This window comes from Nylanderia fulva, unplaced genomic scaffold, assembly GCF_048542155.1.
Source record: "Nylanderia fulva isolate GAGA-0341 unplaced genomic scaffold, ASM4854215v1 Scaffold39, whole genome shotgun sequence".
Taxonomy (NCBI): domain Eukaryota; kingdom Metazoa; phylum Arthropoda; class Insecta; order Hymenoptera; family Formicidae; genus Nylanderia; species Nylanderia fulva.
In genome coordinates this window covers 1041220-1066331 of record NW_028190466.1, presented here as the reverse complement: position 1 = coordinate 1066331, position 25112 = coordinate 1041220, and the positions used below count along the sequence as shown (strand labels likewise).

The 25112-nt window shown below is 27.4% G+C and overlaps 2 protein-coding genes across 3 annotated transcripts in view; both read right to left on the bottom strand.

The window, feature by feature from the left end:
• Positions 1–4: 4 nt before the first annotated feature.
• Taf5 (TATA-box binding protein associated factor 5) lies at positions 5–4456 on the bottom strand. Its single transcript, XM_029321672.2, has 11 exons — positions 4281–4456; positions 3673–3858; positions 3380–3582; positions 3105–3301; positions 2819–3023; positions 2231–2350; positions 2014–2159; positions 1798–1935; positions 1138–1331; positions 549–840; positions 5–473 (listed from the first exon to the last, which is right to left on the bottom strand). The coding sequence occupies exons 1-11, from the start codon at positions 4341–4343 to the stop codon at positions 259–261; spliced, it is 1959 nt and encodes a 652-aa protein (XP_029177505.2). The 5' UTR covers positions 4344–4456; the 3' UTR covers positions 5–258.
• Positions 4457–6919: 2463 nt separating this feature from the next.
• Positions 6920–25112, bottom strand: part of tup (LIM1_Isl and LIM2_Isl domain-containing protein tup) — a 52761-nt gene continuing 34568 nt past the window's right edge. Inside the window, exons 3-6 of one of the 2 annotated variants that reach the window (XM_029321707.2) lie at positions 22828–23132; positions 12249–12550; positions 11637–11858; positions 6920–10866 (exon numbers count right to left, since the gene is read on the bottom strand). In XM_029321707.2, the coding sequence (XP_029177540.1) occupies positions 10636–10866; positions 11637–11858; positions 12249–12550; positions 22828–23132 (1060 nt within the window). In that variant the 3' untranslated portion in view covers positions 6920–10635. The remainder of the gene's footprint in view (positions 10867–11636; positions 11859–12248; positions 12551–22827; positions 23133–25112) is intronic. The other variant, XM_029321708.2, reaches the window with a different exon arrangement.

The window sequence follows — 25112 nt, the reverse complement described above, 5'->3', positions numbered from 1 at the left end:
TTAATAAATTTATTAATTTTATTAAAAAAATTTATTATAAAAATTTATTAATGTCTTATAATAATAATAATAATTTATGTTATACAGTTAATAGAATTTATATAATATATGTAATTCGTATTATATAATATTAGTATTATACGAAATTTGTATTATATAATATTATATAATATTTGTATTATATCATATGTAATACTTAATATGTATTCGAGTCTTCTGTGTATGTAAAATCTGATAAATCTGAGACGTAATGATAAATTACATCGAATCGAACATACCGATACCTAACAGTAAATTTCTACGTGAAAAATGTACTGTCAGAATAGACGTATTTTTTGTAGCAAAGGTACGCAACAAATAGGATTCCGCATTGGTCTTCACATCCGGATTGTGCGAGACATTCACATCTTCCAGACTCATTTCCTCCGCTAATTTTGTGAAATCCCATAATCTCGGCGCATAGTCTAGGGATCCTGGAAAAATTACAATCTACTGTTGACGTCTGTTTCGTTTAGATCTATATAGAAAAATTATAGTAGAACAAATACCTGAGACTAGAATATTGCCGTCTCGACTAAATGACAGACAATGAATGTTATTCGTATGGCCTGATAAGGCTGCGACGAGATGACCATGAGCTAAATCCCACACGAGCACGCGATGATCGGCACCGGCTGAAGCCAAAAATCGTCCCTCCGTTGAAAAAGCGAGAGAAAATATCGACCCCTTGTGTCCGGTCATTAATCGGACCTGACTGCCAGTCACACAATCCCATAATCTCACAGTCATGTCGCTCGAACCAGTTGCGACGTAATTCGAATTTGGATGAAACTGAATTACCTATTAAAAAAAAAATATATATATCAGATAATAATGTATAAGAATAATATAATAATATATAATATGTAAGATATAAAATAATATATAGAATATATAAAAATTATATACAAATATAATATATAAAAATTATATATATATATATATGTAAGATAATAATCCATCGACTAAATAAACAATTTGATCTATAATCGTAAAATTAAATTAAAATTCAATAAATTAATTAATTTAAAAGAATTAAATAAACTGGATGTTAAAAAAATACTTAAGGAGCCAGTCATTAAAGGAAGTCAGACTCACATCAATATCTGAGTAATGACCAGCAAATATTCGTAGTGGTTGGTGAGAATCAGTTGCCCATAGTCTGGCAGTTTTGTCATTGGAAGCACTTGCAAAGTAATATCCATGCGGTGAGAATCTTACACACCACACAGGAAATAGATGGCCTTTGTAACATACGACGCATGTCCATGTATGGAGTGACCATAGTCTTACTAAAAAAATCATTATAAATATTATTGCAAAGATTCTTTAAAGAAGAAGAGAAAGAGAAAATCAAAATTAATAGTCTACAAAAATTAATACAATTTTTACAGATTTTCATGCAAATACATAATATGCATATATTATATATGTGTGTATATTTTTTATTTTATTTAAACAGAATATTAATTAAGTATATTACTTATAATATTTTTTTAATTATCAAGATTGGGTAGTATAATAAAAGTATTATTTTCATAATTACAAAGAAAAAAAAATACATTCTTGAATAAAAAAACAAAATTTGTTATTTCATTATTTATTTTATAAAAAAAAATAAATAAAATATTAAATATTAAAAAAATTTGAAGTTATGACATTTAATTTAAAATAAATATTTTTAAAAATTAACTATTGATTTAATTTAAGTTAATTGAATCTTTACTTTTAAGTATATTTTTTTTATATGAAACTCACTTGTGGTATCTTCTGACGATGAAAGCAGAAGATTTCTATCTGGACTAAATGAAAGGCTATAAATTGGTCCACTATGACCATATAGATGTCTTGCAGTTTCAGCTGTTCTATCGTCCATCATTCTAACCAGTACATCTTCTACAAAGTTTCTTACAATATGCATTTTAGAACAATGTGAATTAAAAACTTTTTTTCAAAAATTTTTTTATGTTTTACCTGCTTCTCGTTCGACGTCGTTTAATAGTTCACCCGTTTTCATCAACCTTAATTTTTGTGGAACTAAGCTCCAAACTTTTATACCAGAATCACTGAAGCCAATGGCTAATAAACTCGAGTCTTCTGCTACTTCCGCCGCTGTTACACTAGAAATATTGCAATATAACATGATTACGAGTGAATATTAAAGAAAAAATTGCTTATTACATCAACTTACGTATGAACTGCATTCAGCAATGTATAAAAACATATAGATGGTAGGGTATCAGGCCCCAGAAGAACTCTTTTCGAAGCTTCCCTCAACGCCTTAACTTTTTCCAGTTTATCTGCATCTTTCCTAAATTACAAAGATAAGATTTGTACAAAAGTTATATAAGTAATAGTCATTAAGCAATCTTTAAAATCTTTTAATTATTAATTATCAAGGTTGGGTAGTATAATAAAGGTATTATTAATTATTATTTTTATAATTACAAAGAAAAAAATATTCTTGTATAAAAAATAAAATTTGTAAATGTTATTTCGTTATTTATTTTATTAAAAAATAAGAAATAAAATATTAAAAATTAAAAATTTTGAAGTTATGACATTTAATTTAATTTAAATATTTTTTTAAATTAATTTTTGATTTAACTTAAGATTTAATTAAATCTTAATTTTTAACTGAGTTACTTTTTTGTCCATGTAACTTTTAATGTAACTAAATTAATTTTAATTTAATTTACTTAGTTTAAAAAAATATTCAACTTACTCCCTGTTAATTATTATATATTTAAATTATTGATCTTTTATTTGTAATTCTTACAGATTAGGCAATGGCATTCTGCCCACAGGTGGTGCGTTTGGATCCGATTTCGTTTTTTTCGAAAACAAAGGATCCTTCTTAGCCTTCTTCTTTTTTGGTTTATCTCCATCTCCACCACCGGTATCATCCTCTTCTTCCTCAGCTGGCGCCATGCATTGAATATCTGGTTCCTTTAAAAGTCCATAATACACTTTGGCCTTGTTATCTATAAAGTAACATTTTTATTAATAGAGTTTACAAGGCAAAGAATAATTCTTCTCTTAGAAATATAAAATAATTTCATTACCTTGTCTAGTGGCTTCACCCACCATAGCGCCGGATGTTGCATCTATCTGTTCTTTATTACGAGCAACACCCTCGTACATGTCAAAGTAAAGATGCTCCTGTATAATGTTTAATAGGACACTGTGTTTCTTTTCTTGCAAATGTCTCTTTAATATAGAAAGCGTATCCCTCGACATTCTAATTATAAACTGATTAGATCTGCAAATAAGCATCAAACGACATGTTTAAATTATAATACTTTAGTTATGTCACTTTTCTTTTTACAGACATACTTACTTAAATGTGTCAGTTAATTCATTCCCCGCCATTTGCTCTCTTTTTGTTACATTGGATAATCTTTTCAAGTCATCCTGATAATATTCTTCCAAGTTTTCACTGAACTTTTCCATGAGCTGTTTTGCCTCTTTGGAATGATTATTGTAAACTAATTCCAGATACATATGCACCAAAACTGGGTATAGTATGGTTCCCAATTCATGCTATCATTATATAAACAAAAACATATATTAAGATAAGGTGTTATAAACATACAATTATCATATTTGACACACAAAACACTTTTACTGTACCTTATAAATGTCCAAAGCGCCTTCTACAAATTTCTTCAATTCGCTGTACGCCTTCTCATACTGTGCAGGATCCCCTTCGCTCTTGTAAGCAGAAAGAACACTGGTCACTTCGGAATCAGTTTGTTGAGCTTCTTCAGCCGAGATGTCTGTGAGATTGGCTTCTTTTCTAAACAATTCTTCGGTCCCCTAAAAACAAGCTCAATTAATAGTCTATAATTATATACAAATTTATTTATTATATTTCTCACACAATAACATTTATTAATGCAGACTACTTTTAAGACTCCCCTTCTGTTAATGCATAATTTTTCATCTTTATATGTCAAATGTGTTTTTGACACTTCGCAATAGAATAATTTTTTTTATAACAGCATCAAATATTCTTTTCCTTTATATTTTCATATATTTTCGAATATAAATCTTTATATTTTGTTTCAGGCGAAAAAATATTTTTGACAAAACTTAGTCATTGACAGTTTTTTTTTTTTTTTTTTTTTTTTTTTTTTTTTTGCGAATATTCAATGTGCTTTCTACAAATTTAGTTTTGATTATTTAGACATAATATTAATAAAAATAGATGAAGAGAGAGGTTAGCTTTGACAACTTACTTTCAAATTGTACTTCTTCAATAGCTGCAAAACAGCGAGCATGGTGCTTTTCTCGTTATCCATATCTGCGTAATTATTAACTATTAATAAAGTCTTAAAAAAGTATTTTTCTGTGAAAAATCTCGCGAAAAATCAAGTTCGCGAAATCAAGAAACACCCGAACTCTCGAAACGAGATTAATTTCTCGTCGACACGTTGGGCGGCGCCGCGATCGTGATTTTCGATATATCGATATATCGCCAGTTTCGAGAATCGCAATTTCGCATCTCTCTTCGGTCTTCTTCAAGTCGCAGCCAGCAAGGAATCACGTATTCGAATTTCTCCGTACTTTTTTCGCGATTATTCTCGTTCGAAGGCGATTTTTGCACGAAAAAGTTGATCGAGAAGTGTCTCTTTATTAAAGAGCCGGATTCTGATATGAAATATACCTCGGTGACTCGTCCCTGCCAGAATTCGGAAGTCCATCATTTTCTCGCCGAGCCCTCCAGAAATCATCGTCCTCGAATAATTCAAGTATGCATCTAATAATCGCTTTCTCAAATATAATATTTTAATTAATAATTATAGTAATTATAGTTCCGAGAAATTATTAATTATTAATTGTTATAAATACAATAATTACAGTTTGGAAAAATTAATTATTAATTATTTATTAATTAATATTATTATTAATATTTTTATTAATATTATTATAATAAATATTATTAATAATATTAATATTATTACTATTAATATTATTAATATTATATATATTATTAATATTATTAATATTATTATGATTAATATTATTAATATTATTAATAATACTAATATTATTATTTCAATATTATTAACATTTTTATTAATAATTTTAATTATTATTATTAATTTTTAATTAATTATTTTAATTAATAAATACAGAAAAAATATAAATTCGACAAATAAAGTAAAATTTAGTGGAAATAGATAACTCAAGCGATTCCTAAAAGGCGCCCTTGTAGTAACTAGTATCGCTAATTAATCACTTATTTTGAGTACTTAAAATACTGATACACAGTAATTTAAGTACTCAAAATAAGTGATTAAATACTCGAAATAAATGATAAATTAGCGTTACTATAGTGATAAATTTCTATAAAGGCGGCACATGACGTCACAAGTCACTTCGGGGTTACGTTCGAAAATCCGTCCGTCAAAAATTTAGAATTCGACCGACCAATCGGAGATCAAAAATCCCTTCGCCCTAGATGAATATATATTTCCGAACACAATCTATACATATAGATGACTGCCATCTGGTGCGGTGGGAGCATATCGGTTTTATATATTCGCGCGCGAAGAAGCTCTCGATCGTTTCGAAGCTTTTATGAGGATAGTTCCCGGGTAAAAGATTGATCTCCTACAGGAAAAATGGATGGGAGGAATCTTTAGAAGAAGAATCGTCGAAATGTGAGTCGAATTATTTATTTTGATAAAGCGTTAGAAAAATATTACGCCTGTAAGTACCCAGATAGTAGACTGACGTCATTAAACGTCAAAATAACGTCATTTTGACGTCATTTTTACGTTTAATGACGTCAGTTTGCTACTTGGGTATTGACCGGATTTCGTGGCAAAATAAACTCGATGTAAAAAAATTGAAAAAATTACCACATAACTCTTTCAGTAGATATCTCAAAAATAGCTTGTTCAGCTTTAAGAATCAATATTGATTTATCTTTAAAGTCTTATTTGAACTGATAATGAGAGATGTAATAATTCTCACAGAAATTCAGCTATGTGAAGCTGAGACGACTTTTTAAAAATTAATTTCTTAAATTAATACAGAAAATGATAGCAGTTTGTTTGTAGTTTTAGCAAAAAATTTAAAAAATTTTAAATATGACTAGCAGCCAATTTTGAGATATCTCAAATTCACTTGTATTGTCTAGTTATTATAAAATTAATATTTCAATATATATACATATATATATATATATATATATATAAATTAATATTAATATTTAAAAATATATATATATATTATTTTTAATATTAAAATTATATTAAAATCAATGTTAAAATTATGATTATTATTTGGCGATTATATAAATCTTGCTTAAACTCGTTGAATTTCGGATACTATATACGAGCATTAGATGAAATAAAGTGTCTCTGAAAATTTTGAAATATCATCTCAAGTGCATAAAATTAAATTAAAATTAATGTTAAAATTACGATTATTTGTCAATGCGCAATCATTTTTATCGCTATTAATCCATTTTATTTTGAATATTCTAATATCAAAAAATTATATTAGAAAATTTTACAATATAATAATATTACAAATTATTTTAAAGTCTCTTATTATTGATGAGGTAAGTGAAAGTGTCTCTGAAAATTTTGAAATATTATCTCAAATGTATAATATTAAATTAAAATTAATGTAAAAATGACGATTATTTGACAATGTACAATAATTTTTCTTGCTATTATATCCATTGAATTTTGAATATTCTAATATCCAAGAATTATATTAGAAGATTTTACAAGATAATATTATTGCAAATTATTTTGAACTCTTTTATTATTGATAAGGTAAGTGGAAAGCGTCTCTGAAAAATTTTAAATAGCATCTGAAATGCAAGTGTTAGCGCCGAAATAAGTAAACCTCATTGAAATGCTTTTGTTCGACAGTTTATTACATACATTGTGCCAGTATAGAAATATCATACAAATTCGAAGATGCTTGAACGAATTACGAAATGTTAGATCTACGCATGTTTTTTTTTTAATCACGTGAACGTGAGTACAAGAGAGCGGTGTAAGTTCTACACAAACACCCAAAAAAGGCTGCAAATGCGCCTGGTGCGTTTTCTTTCTTTTCTGCACTAAACGAACAGCGAAATAATTAATCGAAAAGTATTATTAGACAATTCGGTGCGTTATTCGCCGTCACTCGTTGAGCTTTACACGTTTTCTTATCGAAAGTATGCAAAAGTTTCATATTTTTGCGCATTTCTGAAAACGTTGTACAATAATCTTGAAATGCAAGACAAAAAAAAATAATATCGATACATTAGACAACATTTAAATCCCTCCTTTTTTAGACGTACAAATTAGTTTTTAAGTCCACTTAATTCTAAAAAGTAAATTTATGTCATTTGAAATTGAATATAAATTATTTAATTTTCGAAAAATCTAACACGCGCGTTCAAAAAAGTGCACAAAAAGTATAAAAGTATTTTTTTAACACGATATTTTATTGAAGTATAAAAACAGAAAAAATTGTTTTTTAATGTTTTAGAATTTTCTCAAGCAATATAATAAATTCAAGAAAATTGAATTAAATTTGTCCCAGAATCTAAATTACCAAATCGAATTTACATTTCGAAATAACGTGTATATCGAAAATAAAAAGATCTTTACACTTTTTAGTGTTACTATATTTATAATTTCAACTCAAACTTGTATTGTAAATAACTCAGAATTATATTTTAAATAATTCTGATCATTTTTACAACGAAAGTTGAGTTAGTTATCGATTTCTTAAAAAGCAAAATTGTTTGGCAATTTATCGAAAACTTCCACTAAACAAAATAGTTGAAATAAAAAAAATACTCAATTATAATATAAAATTTAATGTATTTACGATTCTAAGACAAATATGGAATAAATAAGATATAAAATTGAATACAATAAGCAATTCCCTTCGCTGATTTGTCATAAATTCGGTTGCGTTCTCAAAATCAGGTATTGATATTTTGAAATATTTTACTTTTATTTTTTCTATTGATTTCTTTTCTTCAACGTATACGGAAAATTGCTAACTTAATAACGTACTTAATTATCAGATGCGAGGTGAAAAGAAATTTATTTTTTGTCTATAGAAATCGAGAGATAAAAATAGAAGAGAAATTAACGATTAAGAAGCTAGCGGATCTTGCTTCAAACATTGAAGAAATATGATAATTTTACATTTTACATATTATAAATTCGTATGAATTTTTTTATTGTTTAATTAGCTTGCAAGGCGACGTCAATTGCACGTTTCGTCAAAAATGTAGCTTTCTTTATGCTCGATTTAATCGAAGGACCACCGCTCCCTTGTCCTTCTTCGGTAATTAAGCGTACTCATCCATCTTTTAAAAACTGAGAGACATGTCACATCATACAATCGTGTAAATTATCAGAGTGATTACTCTCTCGTTTTTTTAGACGTACAAATTTGAAAGAAGAACACAGAACATATCGACAACGATAACGCGACAAAAAATCATTCAGAGGATAATAGATCAATAAATCGCATTGTAGGGCCGAAGCCCTACACTGTAAAAAAATATGTAATATTATACATAAAAAAATATGTAAAATTACATAAATAATAAATGCAAAACTACATGATAAATGATGAAAATGTACAGTTTTTCATTAATTGTCGTGTGCTTTTACAGTTATTATTTATGTAATTTTACATATGTAATATTACATATGTAATTTTACATATATATAATATTAAATATATAATTTTACATATATAATTTTCATATGTAATATTACATATATACAATTTTACATATATAATTTTACATATGTAATATTATATATGTAAAATTACATAAATAATAATGAAAAGCTATACATTTTCACCATTTATCGTGTAATTTTACATCTATTATTTATGTAATTTTACATATTTTTATGCAATATTATTACATATTTTTTTACAGTGTACCTTCGCAAGCATTTCTCGCTCTCTCTCTCCGCTGTTGTTGAAAACTTAACATAACTGGAATAATGCGCAATCGTTAATATAAATTTACACATAACATATGTGTGCCTATATATAATATATCTATATATATTCCACTATTCATATTTTCTACGCTACAACTTGCGCCTGAGTACATCATGGTTTAACATTGCTTAGATTTACAGCAATTAGCAACTATGTACAGTGTATTATTCCAGTGTTGGGTTGTCGGGATCGCTTTCTCTCTTTCCTTATAATGTATATACACGCAGTCAACGACATGTTTCTGAAATCGTTTTTGCCAGTATTAATCGAATGGAATTTCAAGACATAGCGCGACGAATTTTTATCGCGCTATTTTTTACGTTTTATAAATAAATTTGACGCGTTAATGCAACAAGAAAAAATAAATAAAAAGTGACAAGAATCGAAACTCTTTGACGAGACAATCAGCGATGATTTTACGTCAATCAATATATCTAGATAAACGTTTACACTTTCATAGTGTTTTAGTGCAATAATTGATCTCTTACAAGAAAAATATTGCAAAGCGCAAAAATTCTGATTTTAATAAAATTTTACACACATATAGAGAAGATAAGTAAATGAATTTAGAAATTTTTTGTTGCGGTCCAAAAACAATTCTAATCATCCCTTATATAGAATGTTTTTTGTTTTTCTTGATATATATTTCGAAAAATATTTGAGATATCAAAAAAATGTTTTAAAACAAAAGTTTCATAGTAAGAACATCTCTATTTAATCTTAATTTAATAACATTTTGAAAAATTGAATTTAATAATATTTTTAAAAAATTAATATTTTCAAAATTTTATTCATGTAATTAAATATAATTTTATAAAATGAACTTTGTATAAAACATTTTTGATGTCTCTGTTTTTCAAGATATACTTATAGAAAAAAGTAAAAAGCTTACATATAAGGGGTAATTTCATCCCTTAGAATTGTTTTTGGTTTTTTGAGAAAATATTCTGATTTTACATATATAAAAAAATAAAAAAAATTAATATACTAATAAATTATGCCCAATAAAATGCTGGCAAAGCCATCTGATACTAGTATAATTAATTAATTAATTATATTATAGACTGCCAGATCTGATACTAGTATAATTAATTAATTAATTACTTAATTAATTATAGCAATAACGGATGGATAAGCTCTTGCTAGCATTTCATATTGGGCATAATTTTTTTTTAATTTCTTGTATATGTAAAGTCAGAATTTTCGTATTCACGAGATTCTCTCATCAGAGGAAAATATTAGTTTCAAGTGCATAAAAACCAACCCCTTCTGGCTCATTGCAAATATATCTAGATATATGTTGTTTCTGTGAATCATATCTTTCGAACATCGAATCCCGACGTGTCCCGTTCCGCCCGTTTGATTATCGTCGAAAAATCATGACAAGAGACACGAAAAGGAGTCCTTTGGTATCTGAAATTCGTCCACCGCTGTAAAAGTGTGCGTATATTTTTTCCCAGATTTCTGTCTTCAGATCTGCCGTCGTTGTAAGTATCTCGCCGTTACGGCGAGCATGACGACCAGGGTCGCTAAGAAGGCGAAGGACGGCGAAGGGGTTGTCGTTTTCTTGCTTTCCTCGCATCCGTCACGCGCACGACACTATGGACTTCCCGTATCGTGATGAAACGAGTCACTGTCACTCTCGACGTAGGTCACGAAGCTGTCGGTGCTGTCCGGGTGCTGGCCCATATCCGGTCCGCCGCCGCCGCCCGGATGATGGGGTCCTGGCGGCGGAAGCGGGCCGCCCCCTCCGTCGCTCATCGGCCCCCCGAGCATCCCCGGGGGTGGCAATTGTGGTGGCGGACCTCCGTGCAAGTCGTAACCGTGCATCTGTAATTTTACAATTTTTTTTTCTTTAAATAATTTCAAAATTATATTTTTATAAAATTTCTATATTTGATATATATTTTTAATATATTTTTAATATATATTTTTAATATATTTTTAAATATATTTTTAATATATAATATTTAAAAATATATTTTTAATATATTAAAAATATTTTTTTATACCTATATAATAATATATAACACCTATATATCAAAATTTTACTATATTAAAAATTATTATATACATATATAATATATATTTAAATATAAAAATATATTTGAGATTCAGAAAAAAAATTTTTAATATATTTTTTAAATATATTTTTAATATATTTAGTATATTTTTAATATATTTAATATATTTTTAATATATTAAAAATATTTTTTATACCTATATAATAATATACATATAATACCTATATATCAAATTTTTAATATATTAAACATATATTAAATATATTAAATATATTGAAAATATAATTAAAAAATATATTAAAAATATAATAAAAAAATATATTTAAAAAAATATATAAAAAATATATTAAGAAATAAATAAAAATATATTAAATTATTAAAAATATATAACACATATAACATATATTTAAATATATATTTTTATATGTGAGTTTGAATGTGAGACATCAGATACCGTTTTGTCGAATTTCTTCTTAGTAAATTTTGCTTCAGCGCATTATCCAAGAGGGCTATAATTTTTGTCTTCCCCGATATCTCGCCTCAGGACATGTTTACGTATTTCGGGGCGTATTTTACCTGGGACACCAGATGATGGAAAGACGGCGCGTTGGGATCCAGTCGCTCCAAGTCCGTATGAAGGGCGAACTCCGAGAGCGCCTTCCACGGCGGCTGATAAGCCTGGACCTCCAGCGGCGTCATGCCGATAGGACTCTCGTGTCTCACGGGGCTGCTGGCAACCATGGGAATGCCATGCATGCCACCGAAACCCAACTTACGCCCGTCCTGAAATAAAAAGTGCTTGGATCCATTAGATCATTTCGTCTCGTATCGATAATATATACCTTCTTATCCTACAGTCAGTTTAATTTATAAACACGCGCGAAAAAAAATTCAGAGAACAAATATTTTTATTATATTTTTAATATATTTAACATATTAAAATATATTAAAAATATTTAATATATATATATATATATATATATATGTATATTTAATATATTAAAAATATATATTATACCTATGTATAATAATATATAATACTTATATATCAAATTTTTAATATATTAAAAAAATATATTAAATATATTAAATATATTAAAAATATAATAAAAAATATATTAAAAAATAATAAAAATAATAAAAATATAATCTCACGTTTGAAAGAAAAAAAATCATATAAATCTTTACCTTCTCCTGCATCTGCTGCTTCAGTGCGATCGTCTTCTTCTTGTCCTTGCACCTCTTGTTCTGGAACCATACCCTGATAACGCGTGGACTCAGCCCGGTCATCTCGACCAGCTGCTCCTTCATGAGGGCGTCCGGACGCGGATTCGCCGCGTAGCAAGTCCTCAGGGTGTGCAGCTGCTTCTCGTTGAGGACGGTGCGCACCCGCGTAGGCTTGCCGTCGGATCCGCCGCCGCTTTTGTGGCCGCCGGAGCCACGGACGCCGCCGACACCCGCCTTGTGGGATCCGCTCTCCGATCCGGAGTCTGCAAAGTGTTCGCCGAATTTTTAGATCAAGCTTGGATTTTTCATACTTTTTCGTTGATGCATATTTTTCCTGAATTATATTTCATAAATATATTTTTATATTTAAATATATATTATATATGTATATGTATATTATTTTTTAATTATATTTATTATTTTTAATTATATTAAAAATATATATTAAATATAGAAATTTTATAGAAATATAATTTTGAGATTATTTAAAGAAAAAAAATTGTAATCGATTTTTTAAAATTGATATTCAAACATCGTGTGTTACGCATGTAACAATAATTACAGATGCACTTTTTTCATCAATATATAGATATTCGAGTATTAGCTGTATATTTTTGACACATTGCACTGCGATAATTTCTTTTATAGCTACTTCTGGGCAGCTAATCGAACATTATTTCCCAATATTATATTTCAGATTTCTCAAAAAAGATCCTTTGTAGTTTATTTCGGGTGGGGAAAAATTCTGAGACACATTTTCAACGCATTTATTGTTTTAGACATCTATTTATTTATAGAAAAGTTAAGGAGAAAATAAATTTTATTAAATAATTGCGAATAATCTCCGGGAAACTTAACTTGAACAATCTCGTTTTTAATCGCGGGAAATTGTTATTGCATTTAAAAGCAAAACGAATAAATAAATTTACAAGGAAAAAAATCCCAAACAAAAGAAATAAAATTTTTAAATACATTTTTGACATTTAAAATTTAAAGTTGCTTCTCGAGTATCTGTGTATCCGTTCATTGACAGAATGATTAACCAGCAAACGAAATAAATTTTAAATATAATGTACGATAAAATTTATTATTTTATTAATATTCTAAAAATAGGATATTTTGAATAAAAGTTAAAAATGTGCGAATAAATAATAAAGTAATTTAGAAGCGTTTCGACATGTTAATGCAAAAATAATAATTCTGTATAATATAAGGAACATTTTAGATATTCATTTAAGAAAATATAAATATTATACGTAAGTAGTATCGCATTTTTCAAGAAAATATGTCTTTCGAAATTAACAATAAGTGAAAATAATATATAATATATTCCATGAATAAATAAAACTATCCACAAATTTTTTTCGTGAATAAAATTTTAATTTTCTTGCATTGTTACATATTTTTCATCGAAAGCACTTTTAATTCTTCACAATATATATATTATACTCATTGCTATCCATTTCTATAATATGATTGTTCCACTATATTTTCCAGAGTTTTTTATGAATACATATGTCATGACGTGTTACTAAATAAATTTAAAAAGTGTCGAGATCTTCCACATATAAGAGAGAATTGCATTACAATCTATAAAATTTATAAAAGAACCAAACTAAAATTAACAAATCTGTATTTAAAATATCGATCGAATCACTGTGTGACATTTGTTTGCGTAAATAGAGGAGGATTAATAGTTCGCGGAAGAGAAAATAGGTGTATTAAAAGACGCCGACAGATGTTTTCGCAAAATTAATTACTTAATCTAATAGCTGAAGAGGTGTCGTCATTTTTACGACATGGCGATAAACTGACGTGAGAAAAATTAATTTGCACACGCGTAAATTACTTCGACTGCGAAATCATAAACTTGACAATACTCAGAAATATTTTTTCATCTACATCGATCGCTTCCTTCGAAATTAACACTTTTTCCCGATCAATCGCAAAATAATTATGAAATACACTGTATATATATATAATGTAATATTACATAAAAAATTACATAATTTTTTTATGTAATATTACATATGTAAAATTACATATATGTAATATTACATATAAAAGTTATATATGTAATATTACATATGTAAAATTACATATATATAATATTACATATGAAAATTACATATGTAATATTACATATGTAAAATTACATATGTAATTTTACATATAATAAATGTAAAAGTGCACGATAAATAATGAAAAGCTATACATTTTCATCTTTTATCGTGTAATTTTACATTTATTATTTATGTAATTTTACATATTTTTATGTAATATATTACATATTTTTTAAAGGTATACATAGAAATATCTCACGATGGGTCACAAAAGAAGGGAATATACACATACAATGTGATTTTAACCCGCGGGATCATCTTCCTAACCGGTCTTGCAAAACGGCAAACGAGAGCATATGCGAGATATTCGGATATACATATGTCGGTCCAACATGGCGGACGAGAAACGCAAAAGGTATATCGACGCGACAGTCAAAAGGACAATATTTTCGACGAGCAAACGTGGATCCGTCCGTGATTCCTTGATCGTCGACCTTGAAAACGCGCGGGAACGTCGCGACGCATTGATTTGCAATCGTGACGTTTTATTTGCAAAAGGTGGAAGCGGGTTTCTTAATTTTTTTTCGCGTTGTTTAATTTGTCGTCTGGCTTGAACCCTCCCCTCTTTCTCCCCTCCTTTTTCCTCCGAGGATATATAAAGATCCGTCTAAAAAGATGCAAATTTCTCGATGCAAACAATTTTGCGATTGCTGCAAAATGTAGAGTGCATGAAGAGTAAAATATTTTTTTTTTATAATGAAAATTAGAAAAAAAGAAAACTATTCTATAAAAATAAAATAATATTCTAATTTCATTCTAATAAACATATTCTATATTAATTTTTAATTACTACATAGAAAAAAAAGAAGTGTCAAATTCAGTTGTATATATGCAAAAATTTATTTGAATGAAAACATTTTATATATAGTTTAGCCAAGAAAAATATTTAATCTTATTATTTAAGAATAATTTTTTTTAATGGAAAAAATGTTGGATAGAAAATAACTTATCTTTTCATATAAAATAACATATTTTATAATTATTCTTCAGATGACAACATATAATATATAATATTGAAATAAGATTAATATATTGTTGAAATTTAAAGTTTAGCAAATTTTTATAAGATTATAGAATCTTATAAGAAGAATTATATCGTTGCGAGTATACATAAGTATTTATTTGACACTTCTCTTTTTTCCGTGTATATAATTTTGGAACTGTCAAGCTGTCATTTCTACGAATTGTTCCTTAATTATTTTCGTGAATAGTTTAATTAGTTGCATACGTTATTTAACAATAAGTATCGAAGACGAAATTTAAGAGAATAAAATTATTTCGCGAAATGATGTAGCAAAAAAAATCGTCGGGCCATCTGACAATATTTTTTGACCAGGTCTATTGATTCATCCTATTGTTAGATGACACCGGGGTACTTTAGACGTCACGAAGGGAGGCTCGAGATCTAGTAGGTCCGTTGGCAGGAAGACGCGGAAAGCCAAGAAGAGCGTACTACAAGAGAGAACAAACGAAATCCCAGTATTTCTGTGTCCTAACTAAATAGCGGTCTCGGTTGGCACAAGCAAGGAACGTTGACACGGCGGCATTGACGAGATAAGAAGAGCGAGTACAAAAAAAAAAAAAAAAAATAGAGAAGACTCGCTCGATCTTCGAAAAAAAGATCGCATACATGTATATCATATAACAATCGTATCGCGTAGATTTTTTCTATTTCTCCGAATGAAATGCGAGAGACGTGAGAGCTGAATGTGTGCAGGATTTTTTCCAAGAGCATAACTATTTTTTTTTATTTTTTGTTCTTTCTTAATTTCTTTAAATTTATTTTTTTTGACATTTTGTTTTATTTTCATTTTTTTATATTAAATATATGCAAATAAATTTTAATGTTTATTCAAATGGAGAGCAAATGCTTAATTTTTCAAATATGTGCGAAGAAATGTCTTGTTTAGCAAGATTATAAGTTAATTATGGGAACAATTTTGAGGGGTGGATTTAAGAATTTTAGTTTGGCTGTGAAATTCATATTTAAATTTCAGAAAGAGTGAATACGTAATGCGTTAATTTCGATGAAAAATTAATTTTTCTTGAAAAATCGAGGAAACAGATTCTTCTTGATATGGTACACTGAAAAAAATTATTAAATTAATAAATAATTATTTCAATACTGCTTAATCAATCATTTATTTGAAACAAATAAATATTTATTTATTTTGAAAAGGATTTTCTTATATCAAATAAATATTTTTCACGTTAAATCAATATTATTAGTAGTTTCAAAAAAATTATTTATTAGGTAGTATTGAAATAAATATTTATCCAAATTCAATAACTTTTTTTTCAGTGTAGTAAATATAATTAGTTTTAATCGCAAATTAATTTTCTTAGGAAATTTTTTGGGGAAAATTACTTTTTCCTTAATATATTGATTATATATTAATTTATATATTAATTTTTCAAGGAAACTTAATTATTCATTATAACTGATTGTGCATAGGACACAAATTTTTTCGCTTCTTTAAGGAAGTAAAGAGGAGAGGAGATTATTAAAAGAAAAATCTTGAATTAGGATTTAATTTAATTATTTGGTACCGGACTAAGAAGTCTTTGCACAATTAATCAATTTCAATAAAAAAATGATTTTCTTTGAAACTGCTATCATCTGCATCTGACTTTTTTGAATCCATTGAAATTTAAATACAATAGAAGCTAGAATTCCCTCAAAATTCTTAATCTCTAGCATGGATTTTTTCTCGAAAATGCAAATATCGATTAGTATTAAAAATATTTTAACGTCATACTAAAAAAAAAACAATGATGTCAAACTTTCCTTATAAATGTATAAATATTATAAAGATCAAATATGGATTATATATAAATATAATAATATATTATATATAAAAAATATATAATATATTATAATAATATATTCTATATAATAATATAAATATAATAATATATTATAATAATATATTATATAAAAAATATATAATATATATATTATTATATTTATATATAATTCATATTTGATCTTTTCTTAAAATTTTCAAAAAATCTCATAAAAAATTGCGGAACATTAATAACTTAAGAAAGAATATTAAAAAGCCTGAAAAAATGTATAGGCTAAAATTCGAATAAAGAAAAAATCCTGACACGCTATAAATAAACTATAGAGAGATCCTCTTTTTTGTTCTGGCGCTATAAAATGAAAAAGTTTCGCGATAGCTAATTTTCGCCAAGTCGAATAGTTTATTAGGCTTTATTAAAATAATTCGAGCTTATATAAATGTGTGTACACGCATATACAATATCTGTTATTAATAATTCGGTGACACACACGCGAGATTGTCCAGCGCGCTAATAAAGAAGATAGGAACCAGGGGGGAACAGATCGTGCGTAGTTATGTGCGACAGTAGTTGGCAGGGTGGTGTTACATTTGGCACCTCGGCAGCCTATTCTAAAGACACATCGTCGGGATGGTCCAATCTTTTTTTTTTTTTTTTTTCATGCGTAATACAGAAAAGGATACTCGCGCGCACGCGCGACATTCTCGTGACGAATTACAATGACAAGTGTGAGAGGACGCTGCTGCTGCTTCGAGTTATTTGTCGAAAGAATTAGTATATCGGGGTAATTATATACACACGTTTGTCGTTTGTATTTCCAGAGGAAGATAGACGGGGGAAGAACATGAGAGAAAACGGTAGCCGATCATTGTGCACGTGTCCTCGTGTTTTTTCTTTCCGTATCTCTTTTTTGATTATTGCGTCATCAGGATGTATACTTCGGAAAAAAACCTGGAATTCTTAGGAAATTTTTTTCTATCTTGAAAAATTCTGGAATACTCATGGAATTTAAAAAATATATTTTTAAAATTTATATATAAAGTATATTAAAATATATTTTATTATAAAATATAATATATATTATTATATTTTATAATAATATATTATATATTATATATTTATATTATATGTATATTATATTTATAATAATATATATATATTATATTTTATAATATATTATTATATTAAAAAATATTTTATTTATGTTAAAAAATTATGTATAACAAAAATAAACTTTAAAATTGTATTTAACATTTTTTTCAATACTTTAATTTTACCTGGAATTTTGAACAAAAGTACCTGGAAAATCATGAAATCCTCAAGAAATTTATTTATAAGATTTGAGTATACACCCTGGTCATATGTTAAAATATTTTTGCTCGTTTTTTCCCTACTTCACTTATTCTTGCATTTATTGTTAGTAAAGAAATAATCTGAATTCTGAATCGTAAGGTAATTCAAAAACGTGCGGAAGATCTCGACGCTTTTATTTAGAAAATATTTTGACAAAGATAAATTTTCAAAAATTTTAAAAATTATAGTTCATAAATCTCTTTATTTATATATGAGACAAAAGGGGTAGAATATTGTGAAAAATATCTAGTTTTAATGAAAAAAGAGTATGAAGCATATAAAAGAATATGTGAGAATTATATTTAAATTTATTCATATGACAGTATTTTTATTTTGCATAATTTTAGGTATATATTTTTAAAGAAAAATTGTTACTTCAGCTCTGTTTTATATCCCAGATCTTCCTTAATATAATAAGAAAATTTATTGGCATATTTATTTTTAAATATTTATATGATTTTCTTTTTGCGTATATAAAATCAAAATTAAAATGTTCATTCCAGTTCGTAAAATATTAAAATTAAAAAAGTTTATAAAAATTAAAAGAATTATATCATTTTTATATTAAATTATTTTATAGTTTTTGTTTTTTACAAATTGTCATTTTTCTAAGATTTTAACATATTTATACACAATTATGCTTGCAAAGCATAATTCATAATATTGTTTATTTCAATTTTCTCATTTCAGGAAATCTTCGAAAGAGTCAATTTCTATCTATAAAATTCAGAAACGTTTTATAATGTTTTAGCATATTTTATAATTTAACAAAGTTAAAGTTTCAAAAATACTAAATTAATTTTTAAATATTTTTATATATTTATATGATTTTTACTCTTTTTTTGTATATATAAAATAAAACTTGAAATATTCTTTCCAGTTCGTGAAACATTAAAATACTAATCAATTGAGAGAATTTATGGAAATTAAAAGAATCATATTTTATATCAAACTCTTCTAAACTATGAAAATCTCTCCTCCAATTTTAAAGTCGACCAGACTGGCAATAATTTATTTAAAAAATTTTAGTTAAATTACAACGTTTCGGCTGTCATTGCAGCCCTTTTCAAGTAATCTATGAACAATTATATACATATAAATATACTCTTAATGCGCTTAATCATACAAATAATGTGATCACAAGCCTCGTGGACAGGGCTATTTTACTCGCGGACCCTATGTTTCACGAGAAAAACATCATCTTAGTCAAACGAATTCTTCGTAACAATTGTTACCCGTCAACAGTCATAAACAAAATTATTAACAGGAGACTTAGGGCGATTAAATTTGGCGGTAATTTTGGTGCGTCTAATCGAGATAAATTTGATACACGAAATGCTATAGCGTTGCCTTATATTAGAGGTTTGAGCGAAAATATTACTCGTTGCATAAACAATAATGGAATCGGTGTATTATATACCGTTCCTAAAAAATTAGACACATTGATAAAAAGAGGAAAAGATAGTATTGACAACTTAAAAAGAACCGATGTCGTTTATAAGATCGAATGCGCGAACTGTGACTCTACATATATTGGACAAACAAAGCGACATTTAGAAACACGTATTAAGGAACATAAAAATAACATCAAAAAAGACACGACATCACACTCAGTTGTTAGTTTGCATCGGACTTGCAACGATCATGAGTTCCGTTGGGATTCTCCTGTGATTCTGCATCAAGAAAAACAAACCAGAAAAAGAGAAATAGCAGAAATGTTCTATATAAAAAACCAAAGAAAGAGCATTAATTTACAAAAAGATACGGAGAATTTCAGTGGGATTTATGATCGCGTTCTTGAAGCTATTTAATATATTATATTGTCATATGTTACATATTTATTTATTTATTTATTTATTTATTTGACTTTGTATTGACTTTTTAAAAAATTGCGAAAGACACAGTACTCTGGTTTTCTATTTTCTCAACGCGTTAGTGACTAAGTTTTCTGCTAACAGTCAACATCTATTTTTTCGTGCTCACTTCTGTCTGTTACACATTGTTCAACAAAACAATGGTTAATTTTGTCGGGGGTTTGCTGTAAATTTGATTTATTGTATTAATCTGGTACGTAAACATATATATTTTTGTAAATTTATAATTATTTGTATGATTAAGCGCATTAAGAGTATATTTATATGTATATAATTGTTCATAGATTACTTGAAAAGGGCTGCAATGACAGCCGAAACGTTGTAATTTAACTAAAAATTTTTTAAATAAATTATTGCCAGTCTGGTCGACTTTAAAATTGGAGGAGAGATTTTCATATTTATTACTGGCGACTGTTAAGGATTATCATTTATTCTTCTAAACTATTTTATAATTCTCGTTTTTTTTTTATAAATTGTCATTATCTAAGATTTTAACATATCCATACATAATTATGCTTGTAAAGCATAATTCATAATATTATTGATTTCAATTTTGTCATTTCAGAAAATCTTCGAAAAAGAGTCAATTTCTATATTCTATAAAATAATTCAGAAACATTTTATAATGTTTTAGCAAATCTTATAATTTAACAAAGTTAAAATTTGAAAAATGCTAATTTTCAAATACTTATATATTTACATAATTTCTACTCTCTTTTGTATATGCGTATATAAAATAAAAACTGAAATATTAATATAAATTTAACATATATAAGATAGGCAATAAGAGCCAAATCGCGGATGACAGTGCGTTATTCTAAACGAAACTAAATTTTTTCGTTAGAATTAAATACCTGTGCACAAGGCACCAAATTTTACTTGGACACGGCCAAGATATAAAATTGGAATAATCTCTACAAGAGATTTTTTAATTCCATGTATCTCCTATTCCCCCTAAAGAAATAAATGCGAGAGAAAAATATAGATCCGAAAGTCGCAGAATCGGGAATCGAACCCGAGACCTTTCGCTGAAATATTAATTTCAGTTCTCAATTGAGAGAGTTTATAAAAAAATTTTTTAAATTATATATATATATATATATATATTAAAACGCGTTATTATTGAGATATCCTTAAATCATCTCATAACACTCCTCTTTTAAATTGTCATTATCTAATTTAATCTCTCAACATGCAATTATATTTCCAAAATATAATTCTTTAAAGCATAATATTGTAGATTAAAAATTTTCTTATTCCGAGTAAATTTCGAAGATTTCCTTTATTTATATTTGCCGCCGAAATTAAATTTTGCGTCATATTTTACGCGTTATTTAGATTTAGAATCTGAATTTCGACTCTCTCTCTCTCTCTGTGTGTGTCCAGTCGAGTTAATTTACGCGACGGCAATATTACGGGTGGATCGTACACGTATTACAGAGCTACAGGACATTAAGCCCGCGTAATCCCGATGCGCGTAGCGCGAGGGTAGTGGTCAAGCCCTTACCGGTCTTAAGGGCTTCAATTATCAACACCTAATTATACTTCTCGTGATCCTAACACAACATCGCTGTTAGGAGAGTCCTTTGAGCTTAATACCCTCGAGCGTGCACCCTTTTGCAAATTTGGTCTTTGTACAGGGATATAGTACTATGCCTCTGATTATCCACAGATGTATGTATCTAACATCGGAGGCTGTACTTTATCCGTGATAATACAATTTTATTGAGTCTGAACCTGGTCATCTTCAATTAAAGCGCAGTTCAATAAAAATAAGAAAGAAAAAACCAATAAAGACGTTTAGGATCCCTTTAAATACTTCTCAAATACGTTTAGGATCCCTTTAAATATTTAACACAAAAATTTAAAAAACGGGGACCATTTTTAACAAAAAAATAGAAATTTTTCTACTGTGAAGCGAAAACATACATTTTATATAATACTTTTACATATTTTTATTTACAGTAATTTACATAAATAATAAGTGTAAAATTATACGATAAATAATGGAAATGTACATTTTTATTATTTATCATGTAATTTTACACTTATTATTTATATAATTTTACATATTTTTATGTAATACCTTTACATATTTTTTTTACTGTAAATTACATAAACAATAAGTATAAAATTACACGAAAATGTATATTTTCATTATTTATTGTGTAATTTTGCATTTATTCAAATATCATCAAAATCATCAAATATGTAATATTTTTACATATATAATATTTTTACATATGTAATATTTTTACATGTGTAATATTTTTACATGTGTAATATTTTTACATGTGTAACATTTTTACATATGTAATATTTTTGCATATTTTACATAAATAAGTGTAAAATTACACGATAAATAAGACGTATTGATTTCCTCACCTGACATCGAACCGTCGTTCGGGTGCAGATGATGATTGTTGTTCGTGAGGGAGGCGTTATTGTTGTTCTCGTTTCCGGGTATACCGGCGGCTCCGGTGCAGTGTTTCCCGCCTTCGAGGACGTCGTGATCGTGTCGACAGAAGAGACCATCCTGTCTCAGGGCGAACTCGTCCCCGGTCTCGAGTCGCCTCATGCAGGCGCAGCATCGAAAGCACTCCACGTGATAGATCTTGGTCTTCGCTCTCATCACGTAGTCATTTTTGCTAAAGCACTGGCTACACTTGTCGCATTTCGTGCCGAATAACCTGCAATCGAAAGAATAAATAGTGGGGCATTTTTTTTCGCTCGCGAGAAATCGCGAATTATTTTGCGAGAAATTTTTTTATATAAAATTTATATTGATACGACGATTAAAAATATTCAGCGAACCTCGATGTTAATCCTTCCATCGTTTACGTTATTTCGTATATTCATCTTCTATCCTGTTATATCGCGAGGCTGTAAATATTTTTAGTCGGCGAAATAAAAAAAAAGTTACGTTCTAAATCCGATAGATGCAAAATAGAGAGACATAAATCGAGACCAAAGTGCCTTTTATTGTCGCGTCGTATATTTATTTCTGCATGCAATAAATATCGTATGTGCGCGCACGCGCGGAGTTGGTTTTTATATCTTTTTAAAATAATTTCAATACATAAACTTATATTATACAAAAAATATTTATATTTAGAAGTTTATTTATTAAATTTATATATAATTATTTATATATAAGTTTATTATTGACTTTATTTATCAAATAAAATAAAAAATTGACTATATGTGTGAGATATAATAAAATATTCAATATACATCGTTGAAATTGAAAAATATTACGCTGCTATTATATAATTTCTATTGTTATTTGTTATCGCTTACTTTTCAAAGTCAAATAATCAAAACTTTTTCCATCGCGAGATCTATTCCGAGATTCATTCGCATACGTATATGTAACGAGTGTAACGAATGTAATCGAAGCAAAACTCTTTTTTGATGCCTCTAACGGAAGAATTAATGTTGAAATTTACGCAATAGACAACAGATTTCCATATTATATCTGGTATTTTTAACGTAAAACGTCGTATTAATTTAAGATTCTTTAATAAAATCTCGCAAAAGATTCAGTTCTATAGTGTTAATTTTTGATAACACGGTTTTCTGAAAAATATAACACGAAAGAAAAATGTAAAAATACAGGATGTCTATTTTAATTAATATATATAATCGAATATTTCTGAAGCTGTAACGAGGAAATGATTCATAATTAAAAGAGGAGGAAACAGATTGATAATCTTGAATTTTAATTATGGTCATTTTTTGAAGTTATTTAAAGGTCAATCTAATTTTTTTAATGAACTACTCCAATTTTTTTATGTAAATTGAATATTTTGCATAAAAAGTTGTAACGAATCAAAAAGTGAATAATTTATGAGACAAGTATATCGTACTTTAATTTAACATAATTTTACATAAACTATAAAATATATCTCGTAAAATGTTCATTTTTCAATAATCTTATTTCAAGACTTTTGTGCACAATATGAGAAGAATTAATTAATATAAAAAACACATAGTTGTTTTAAAACAGAATATGTATAATTTGCAACTATCAGCTACATATTTTTTCTTAAAAACAATTTATGTTAATTTTCCTTACACAGCTATAATTTCAGAGATATTTGACTATGTAAATAAAAATAAGACCTTGTATTCAAATAGCCTTTTGTTACAGCTCTCTCACAGTTGTGACGTAATAGAATAATTTAGAAAGAATCGTACTCAACGTAAACATAAATAATTATAAAAAATATGAGAACATTCGCGAGAGAAAAGACTTTGTTCTCTGCGACTCCGTAATTCAGAAACTAATTGCCTTACAATAAATGCTTTTAATATTCGATTGCGCATAAAATTACTATATACATATATATATATATATATATATATATATATATATACACACTGTAAAATATGTAAAGTATTATACAAAAATATGTAAAATTATATAAATAAAATAAATGTATACGTTTTCATTATTTATCGTGTAATTTTACACTTATTATTTATGTAATTTTACATATTTTATGTAATACTTTTACATATTCATTTTCACAGTAACTTATATAAATAATAAGTGTAAAATTACATGATAAATAATGGAAATGTACATTTTTATTATTTATCATGTAATTTTACACTTATTATTTATATAATTTTACATATTCATTTTCACAGTAACTTATATAAAT

What these genes read in the sequence shown, in the direction of transcription:
- Taf5 (XM_029321672.2), bottom strand. Translation starts at nt 4,343, where the DNA reads ATGGATAACGAGAAAAGCACCATGCTCGCTGTTTTGCAGCTATTGAAG. An exon ending in GGGTGAAGCCACTAGACAAG is followed by an intron (nt 3,024 to 3,104) that starts GTAATGAAATTA and finishes GTTACTTTATAG; the next exon opens with ATAACAAGGCCAAAGTGTAT. An exon ending in TTGCTGAATGCAGTTCATAC is followed by an intron (nt 2,160 to 2,230) that starts GTAAGTTGATGT and finishes CAATATTTCTAG; the next exon opens with TGTAACAGCGGCGGAAGTAG.